General features: G+C 35.3%; 1 protein-coding gene across 1 annotated transcript in view; it reads left to right on the top strand.

The window, feature by feature from the left end:
* Nucleotides 1–10,000, top strand: part of pctp (phosphatidylcholine transfer protein) — a 26,407-nt gene that overhangs the window by 6,385 nt on the left and 10,022 nt on the right. Inside the window, 1 exon segment of the mRNA NM_001130786.1 lies at nt 2,386–2,503. Coding sequence (NP_001124258.1) covers nt 2,386–2,503 — 118 coding nt within the window.

Here is a 10,000-nt window from a genome sequence, read left to right as displayed (position 1 = left end):
TTTGACTTAGCTCATGGCCCTAAAATGAAAATAACCTGAAAACAAGCTATTAAAAAAGGCCTAATAAATAAAATAATTAATAAATAAAATGACGGGTAGGCCTAGAAACTATGGTACATATGGTTTATGATGGTTTACAATATCACGAAAAAAGCACATTTATAATAGCCTTAGACAAATCTTTGTTTTTACATTTAAAATGATGAAAAAAAAAGTTATATAGCATATAAAAATTTAACCAATTTTCACGGTAATAACTGTGAATTTTTGTATCTTTTTTAGGTATTTTTCTGGCTACACTAATGCCTTAAAATGTAACTAAGTAATTGTTTTGAATGACATTATTGTCACATTTAGCTTTTCCCCAACACTGATGTTGGTTGTGAAGCGTGATGACTCGGTTAAGCTGATTTCACTATATTTATTTACCGGTTAAATGAATTGTCTGATCGTGGGTCAGCTTGCATGTGTGGGCATAATTTGACGTCTTTACCTAAAACTTTAAACATTCATAGGGCTGTTATTTGAAATAAAACGGAAATAAGGAGAATAACATATGATTTAAAGCACTCGTTTGGCACTGAAGCCATCATCCGTCTGCATTAATAAGCGGTAAGCATTACCATCGTTAATAAAATTCGTAATAGCGAAACTGCATATTGTTATTACTATTAAAACGTAGCCTATATTACTGCCTTAGGTCAGTAACTTAGGCAGTAATGCAAAGTAATAATAAATGCGAATAAATAGCCTAAATGAAAGAAACAAGAGACCAAAATCAGTCACCAGGTCTAGTGCCCCCCTATGGATTTAAAGTGCCCCCTCAGTTTTGACTTCCTGGCGCCGGGCCTGATGTGTGTGTATAGCATTTTAGTGTTTAGATTGCTCCAGTGTGGCTGAAATGACTTTCCCACTGTCACTGTAAAAGTTCCAGATGTTTAAGTGCATTATAAGCAAAAAAAGATAAAGAAGTGTGACTGATGCATTCAAGAGATCCTGTCTGCATGCACTGGGATCAACTGCGCTCATGCAGTATACACAACCAGACAAAGTTCGGGATTAGTATATTTTTAAATAAGCTTACTTTCCTCACATGGTGCATTCACTTAATAAAAAAATACAGCAATGACTGCAACATAGTATTGCAATATAAATAACTATTTTCTGCTGCTCAAGAAAAAAACATTAAACATTATTATTATTAACGTCATTATTTTTTGTGGGGTCTGGTACTATTTAGTTACAGTTAGTTTATTAAAATTTAAATTAGTCAATATGTTTATTATTTTTTTATCAAGGATGCATTCAATTACTCATGAGTGGATATAAAGAAATGTACAATTTAAATATATATGTATTGCAAATAAATGCTAGCTAATAAAAAGTAAAAAAAAACTATCACTACTATATTTCATAATACTAAAGCAGGGGAAAATTATTTTCGTCACTGATAACAGAAGCGTAAGAAGCGTTATAAATGACTTTACCAGTTATCAAAACAGAACTGCTAATCATAATATTATAATGCTTTCTGGAGAATCATGTGACTGGTGTAATGATACAAGACAACCTCAAAACATTATGCAATTGTAAGTGTGTCACACAGGTGAGTGGGTTTGACAAGCCACCTGTAGAAACACACTCTTTCAGCACTCTTAATTGCAGTTTTGCACATTTGCACCTGACACTTTCTCATAATCACTCCATATCTTAAAAAAAACATCTCACACAGGTGAGTGGGCTTGACAAACCACCTGTAGAAAGTCTCTTCTCTCTCTATATAAAAAAACTAGCACTTAGTTGTCTGAGCACTATCAGTTCATTTGTTTAATTAGCACTTGTTTTGTGTATTTCCTCTTCCTGTTGAATTGCTGAATGCCTCCTCAATTGTCAGTCGCTTTAGACAAAAGCGTCTGCTAAATGGAAATGATCCAAAAAAATTCAGATTTTAATTACAGAAATAAATAACATTTAAACCACATTCAATAAGAAAACAGTTATTTTGTGAGCACAATAGCCTAGGGCTCAGGGCGAACCAAGTTCAAATCCCGGATCGAGGACATTTCCCTACCCTACCCCCCTCTTTCTCTCCAACTTTGCTTTCTGTCTCAATACTGTGCTTTTTAATAAAGGCACAAAGGCCAAAAATAAATCTAAAAAGAAAGAAAGAAAACTGTTTTTTAAAAATAGTAATAATATTTAACATTTTTTTAATTTATTCATGTTTTCATTTTTGGTCAAATAAATACAGCCTTGGTGAGCAGATTCAGAATAATAATAAAAATAGCACTGATTTCAATCTTTTAAGATGTATTATGTGATTAAGCAGCTGTAGTTGTGATCTAATAAGTGTTCATATCACTTTTGTCTTTATTTCTCAAACAGGAGACGGGTTTGTACGAGTATAAAGTGTTTGGTTCTCTGTCCGGCTGTCCTCCAGAGCTCTGCGCCGAGGTTTACATGGACCTCAACTACAGGAGACAGTGGGACTCCTATGTCAAAGGTGATTAGATTCCAGCAATCACAGTTAGTGTTGTGATGGTGACCAGTATGGGGGTAAACTAATATAAATGTTCTAATGGTTAGTGTTACTGCCTTAGAATGTCAGGCTGAATTGTGTTCATTTTAATTTATTTTTGTTGCCAGATATTTATTTTAAAATCATTAACCCTATTCGCACAGAGATACCAGTAAATATCCGGAAAATTTATGGAACGACTTTACTGGTAAATTCAAAACAGAGCTGTTCACACAGGCCAGGACGTTATGGAATTTTTCCGGCACACATCCATTCCAAAATACCGGTGAATTCTGACATCATTAACCAGAAATGAGCCCTAAACGGCTGCGCTTGTATTTGTAAACACTTGACTACAATAAAAACTCTGTGGATGTATCAGTATTGTGAACAACTTCGATGAAAACATATAGCGAAACATTTTCGCAATGCGAGATGTACATGATATGTGTGCGCTGGCGCTCACCAGTTGCTTCACGGGCACACGAGTGACGCGACACGTCAAGCAACTGGAAGCAGAGCTTGAAGGTAAACAAACAGCGGCTTATCATAAGCATCTTATCAATAACTTTACACAGTTGGCATTAAGAAGGAACATATAAAGTTATCAGACTAACATCCAGCAGCTAAATGTGTCTGGAAAAATATTCAAAGGCTTTTATTCTCATAAACCGAGCAGACTTGAATGCGTGAGTGTTCTGATTGGCTAACGTCTCACGTCAGCACGTTCTAGACGTGAACGCGCTCTTTCCGGCAATATTCCTTCTGCGTTCACACAGCGCAGCATTCCGGCAAATTACCGGTAATGTTACAACTTCTCTTTCCGGAAAATAGCTGGAACGAATTTACCGGTATTTTCAAAAAGGGCCTGTTCACACATACAGACCTTTCCGGAAAATTGACGGTAATTTTCGAGAAAGGTCTGTATGTGTGAAAGGGGCTATAGTCAGTTAAGAAATGAATAAGCTTTAATTTTTTGTTTGAGAGATAAACATTTTACCATTATATCTCTCAGGCCCGGATTGGCTAATCGGAAGAACCGGGAGAATTCTCGGTGGGCCGGTACGTTTTTTGGCCGCGAGGGCCGGTGTCCCTAGCTGCTTGCACTCTCAGCAGTTGCACTTTTTTAATTTATTTGTTTATTTGACCATAACCTCACTCTTTTTAATCATTATTTTGCCACAGCTTCGCTCTTTTTATTTATTTTCTCGCAGCCCCGTGAGCAAAATGCAGCCTGCAGGTTAATGATGATCATCATTAACCTGCAGGCTGCACCCCATTCCACCCCAAACAGCGGCACCTTAGTGAATATTAACTAACATTAATAAATATTACACCTGCTCAATGAAAATCAGAGGATTTACTACATTAATACATCTTGACTTTTAATCTTAACATAACTTGATCAGAAATCTAAAATGGGGAGAAAAAGAGTAGGGTAAAAAAAAGAGTAGACATCAATAGGAGCAGATAACATTGCAGTGCTTAACAGCGCCATCGTGGTCTAGAGGTTAGCATGTTACGCATTGACGCAGCCGACCCGAGTTCAAACCTCACCTGAGTAAAATATATTTTTTTTTCAGTGTTAAGACATAAAATACTGTTTGGGTTACTTATGTAGGAATACATATTTTTTGTGTGACGACTGTTACAAAGGACTGGATATTTATAAAGAATGAATGTTCTCATATTTATGAAAAACATTTGAAGTTCTAAAGCAGCTGTGTCCTTGAAAAAGACGTGTTAGTGTCATTTGAAACTGAATTGGAAATGACGTTATTTTAATATTGTCAGTCGTCGACTAAGGTGGGCCGGTCTAAGGCTTGAAACTCCAGAGCTAAAAAGGAGTACCACTCCGGCCCTGATATCTCTAATAACAATAAACATTAGAAAACCAGCATTTCATCAATATTCACTTTTTAGAGGTGTAATAGTTTGATTTCAATTTGATCTCAGTATTTTTCTCAAACAGGGTTGCCAGGTCCAAGTAATAATTCCAACCCAATGACAGCTCAAAACCTACCAAAAAGTAGTTAAATGTAGTAATCACTGATCACAGTCAATTGCTGGGTTCCCACACAGGGAAATGTTCACTATGGTCCCGTTTACACTGTCAGGTCTTGATGCCCAATTCCGATTTGTTGCCTATACCTGATTTGTTTGCCTGTCTGTTTACACATTGTTTTAATTGTGACCCATATTTAATTCATGCGTTTACACTCGCCATACATTTTGCAATGTCGCACATGCATAAAGGCGGGTTCTAGCATCTGTGCCACACTAGCAACGATGGAAGAAATTGTCCTGTTTTTAGCTCTGCGAAATATGCGAAGTGTAGTATAAGCAGTGAATAGTCCAGATTTACACCCACGCAGTTCATGTAATGGTATGGCCCTGATTTGTGTGTGTAGTTGAAGATGTAGCCTTTGCCTGTGTGCGCACTGGTGTTGGAGAGAATAAAGTTGTTGTATGTGTAGCCCGCAGTGCGTGTATTAATAGCGACAAAAAGCAAAAGTTACAACACGAAGTTCGCCCAACTTTAAAATGATTTTGAGGCGGAGGCGGGAAAGGGCTGTCATCGCAGCTTGCGCTTATGGTTTATGTGCTGTATGATGTCCTCCACCATTCAGAGGAATTCGTGGGTATGAGAGAGATCTCAGGTCTGGTGGGAGCAAATTGTGGCGACTGACCACTTCCCTCCTCTGTGTTTCCTCTGATGTTGTTTACCGCGTCGGCATCTCCACAAACGCTCTTCCTTATGTCATTAAACCGTGGAGAAGCACCACATTGTTGCAAGTTTAATGATGTACAGAAGGGAATGCCTCAGTAAATGCGATCTGCCTGTTTACATGACAGTTGCATTGTCACATATCCATATTTATATATATATATATATATATATATATATATATATATATATATATATATATATATATATATTCATATTCTAAATCTGATTTATTTCCACATATGAAGGAGGCCTGAAACCGATCTCTGAATATTTTTTTTGTGTTAACACGGTCATAGAACAGATCCGATCTGTGTCACATACGAGCAAAAAATCAGAATTGGGTCACATTTAACTGGCAGTGTAAACGGGGCCTATATCTCCTCTGATGTTCGGAATACACATCACTTGGGTTGCCAGGTATGCATTTTGGATTCAATGTCAACAAAGAAACGAATACTTCATCTCTAATCACAATCAACCATTTTTATGGAAACCAGCATTTCTCCAATATTCACTTTTTAGAGGTGTAATAGTTCAATCTCAGTTTGATCTCAGGATTATTCGCAAACAGGGATGCCAGATCCAAGAATATGACCTACAGTACCGACAAGTAATTAAATGTACTTTTAAAAGTATTATTGTTTTTCCCAGAAATCAGTTTCTGGATTCCCAAACAGGGAAATGTTCAACATACCTTCTGTGATGTTCGAGAAACACAGGTTTTTGGTTTTTGGGTTGCCAGGTATGCATTTTGGAATCAGTGTCAATTTTTTTTCAAGATTCTCACATAAATCTGTCAAGTTTGGTGAAGGAAAAATCATGGTTTGGGGTTAAATTCAGTATGGTGGCGTGTGCGAGATCTGCAGAGTGGCAACATCAACAGCCTGAAGTATCAAGACATTTGTGCTGCCCATTACATTACAAACCATTATTCGCTAACAGGGATGCCAGATCAAAGAATATATGCCATTCAATGACAACTCAAAACCTACCGACAAGTAATTAAATGTACTTTTAAAAGTATTATTGTTTTTCCTTGTCCAGTCAGTTTCTAAATTCCCAAACAGGGAAATGTTCAACACACCTTCTGAGATTTTTGTGAAACACAGGTTTTTGGGTTGCCAGGTATGCATTTTGGAATCAGTGTCAATTTTTTTCTTCGAGAGAGACAAATGACATACAAATGACATACAAAAAATTCAACCCACAACAATTAAAAATAAAATTAAATAATTCAAATGAATAAACGAAAACGCCCAATCTTGCATGAAAAAAGCAACCCTGGCAACACTGCTCATGAAGCAGGTTCAGCTAGATTCCTGAGATCATAAATCATCATCATACGCCCTTTTCTATAGCAGAACCACTCAAACAGGCTTCTGGTGTGTGTTCGAGAAAAAATATTATCACACTGTAATATCTTTTATCACACTGTCATCATGTTGTTAAACAAGTTATTGTTAGTCTATACTACTGAACATCAAGCAGTACAGAAATATTTGAAAACCGTTTCACAGCAATAACGTTAAAAAATAATGTATTACTGTTGCAAACATATTCAATTTTGAAGTACTTTAAACTAAACAAATTAATAGTTTGCTCTTCTAACATTTTAAGTTGATTCAAATGAACTTTTGCGAGTCATTTCAGCTTTGCTCATTTTAAGAGTTAAAATGTTGAGTTAATTTGTATTATTATAATGTTGAAATCTGATTAACATACGCAAATAAGTTAAGTAACTTAAAAACGTTTGTTGTCATGAAATGCTGGTGTCTTTAAGACATACTGTTTAACTCCAACCTGCCATCGCTGTATTTACTGTGCTACTTTATTTAATTATATTGCTATTTTTATATTAATTTGACATTTTTTTCATTATATTTTTTTAATTATATAGTGGCTGCTTTTTGTGTGTGTATATTACACTACCCGACAAAAGTCTTGTCGTCGATCCCAGTTGTAAGAGCAACAAGTAATAACTTGACTTCTAGATGATCATTTGGAAAAGTGGCAGAAGGTCGATGAATCATCTGTTGAACTGCATCCCAATCATCACAAATACTGCAGAAGACCTATTGGAACCAGCATGAACCCAAGATTGTCACAGAAATCAGTCAAGTTTGGTGAAGTAAAAGTCATGGTTTGGGGTTAAATTCAGTATGGGGGCGTGCGAGAGATCTGCAGAGTGGATGGCAACATCAACAGTCTGAGGTATCAAGACATTTATGCTGCCCAATACATTACAAACCACAGGTGAGGGCAAATTCCTCAGCAGGATTGGCCAGCCCAGTCACCAGAGATGAACATTATTGAGCATGTCTGGGGTGAGATGAATCTAAAAAATCTTGATGAACGTTGGGAGTTCTGCATAGACACTTTCTTTGCCATTCCAGATGACTTGGTGAGTAATTTGAGTCATTGCAGAGATGTGTGGATGCAGTCCTCCAAGCTCATGGTAGTCAGACACAATATTCATTCTTTCTCCACTGCAGCATGACTTTATATTCTATACTGGACATTATTTCTGTTCAGTGACAAGACTTTTGTTTAAGCAAAGTCAGACTTTACTGTCCTAATTAAATAATTAATAATCAAGGCATCATTATATTTTATTGTGGTAAAATAAGTGTAATTCAGAGGCCTTTACCTTTCATATAAGCCAATTATGATACGAAATGATCAACTAGAAGTCACGTTGTTATTTGTTGTTCCTAAAATTTGGATAGGTGATAAGACTTTTGTCAGGTAGTGTACTTGCTTCCATCAAATTTTTTAATTATCTATTAATCAATTGATTGGTATATTTTTATTTAAAACCCTAAACTTTTTTTTCTGGACCCAAAATGTTATTGTCAATTAAATAAATGTTGAAATGAATGGCCAAAACTCATTAAAAAGTTGTTCTTTTAATGTGTAAGAGTCATTGCACTCAAATTGATCATAATACTAAATATTACATGACGTTGTACATGACACAATGTTGGCTGATATTTGAAACTGGTGTTCATAATATCCACAGTTGTAGCGTAAACACATTGTTGAAATGCTATTTAGGGCTTCTCTTTTCATTTTTTCCTTCATTTGTTTCCACATTTCTGAAGTTTCTCCTCATGCTGGTGGTGAAATCCGCTCAGACACGCAGGTAACAGCTTGTGGATTAGTTTAGACCAGACCAGTGTTTGTTAGTGTGTAGACTGTGCTGTTGTTTGGTAGTGATGTGGTTTATCTAGTGTAATTTCTCTGATCTAGAATCAGATCCTTCAGGCCATATGTGACAATAGAGGACAAAGCCAATAATAAGTGTCTAATGGAAGCTGAAATTTAGACTTTTACATCATCCAAAAGCTAAATTGTTATGCTTTCTTTTGATGTGTGGTTTGTTAATATTTGGTATAAGATGCGGAATCTGTGTGTTAAAATATTAAGTATTGATATTTTCATTTAAAGTTGTCCTAATTAAGTTCTTAGCAATGCATATTACTAATAAAATTTAAGCTTTGATGTATTTATAGTGGAAAATTAACAAAACCTATTATAAATGGAGCATGGTGTTTGCTTAATGTTCTAAAGATTTTATTGGCATAAAATAAAAATCCTTAATTTTGACTGATATAATGTATTTTTTGGCTATTACTAATAATAAACTCATGCAACATAATACTTTTTGGTTCAGTTTTCTAGTCTATAGTCACATATAAGCATGTGAAAATAGCAGAAACTGACACTGGATCAGTTCCATTGCATATATATAAGTGCAGATATGTTTTTAAATCCAAATCGGCTTACAAATAAGGAACAGAATTGTCTTTTAGCAATGCAGGTTTGTACTTTGACCTGTAATTGTGTTTAAAATAGGATTTTCCAGCATTATAAAAGCTAATCTTGTTAAATGTTTGATCGAAAATGTTAATAATTAAGAACAGAGCTCTGACTGTTCAGATATTTAAAGGAACACTAAACCTTAAAAAAAAGAGAGAGAGAGAGACTTATTTTACAAGTCTCCTAGAATTAAGCAGTTGACTTCAACCATTTTTTTAATCCATTCAAACCATTTCTTGTTCTGGTAGGGCCAGTTTTAGCTTAGCTTAACATAATGAACTGAATCGGATTAGACCATTAGCATTTCATTCATTCATTCAAAAAAAAGTTTAAAGCTAAAGCTTGATTCTTCTATAGTCACATTGTGTAATAAGAGCGACGCATGACAAAAAGTTACTATTTTCTAGGCCGGTATTGTTAGGAAATGCTCTTATTCTGGCGTAGAAGGTGTACTGAATGGGAGTAAATGTTTCGTTTACAAGAATAAAAGAAACAAGAATAAAAGAAACAAGTATAAGAAAAAAAATAAAAAACTAATGATAAAAATGATTAAAAAAAACATAAAAACAGGTCAAATGTGATATAAAAGAATGAAAACGAAGAGAAAAACATGAACTAAAATGAAATGAAATAAAAAGTAAAGTGTTCCTTTAAAGGCACCAACATGACTCTTAAAGGCCCGATTTCACAGAAAAGGCTTAGTTTAAACCAGGGATGGCTAACACCAAACTGAATTTTGACCTAGAGAAATACATTACAGGTGTGCATCTAGAGACAAAACAATGGCACTTACATATTTTAAGATATCTCACTACAAATTAAAACTGCTCAAACATGCAACTTAGTCAGCAAATAGCTTTAATCGTGTCTTTAAAACAGTGTACGCATGTTGAGTTGATCTGAAAATTCAGTTATGTTATGCTCTCCGACAC

Source organism: Danio rerio, chromosome 3 (genome assembly GCF_049306965.1).
Source record: "Danio rerio strain Tuebingen ecotype United States chromosome 3, GRCz12tu, whole genome shotgun sequence".
Taxonomy (NCBI): Eukaryota; Metazoa; Chordata; class Actinopteri; order Cypriniformes; family Danionidae; genus Danio; species Danio rerio.
This window is presented reverse-complemented; position numbering and strand designations above follow the sequence as displayed.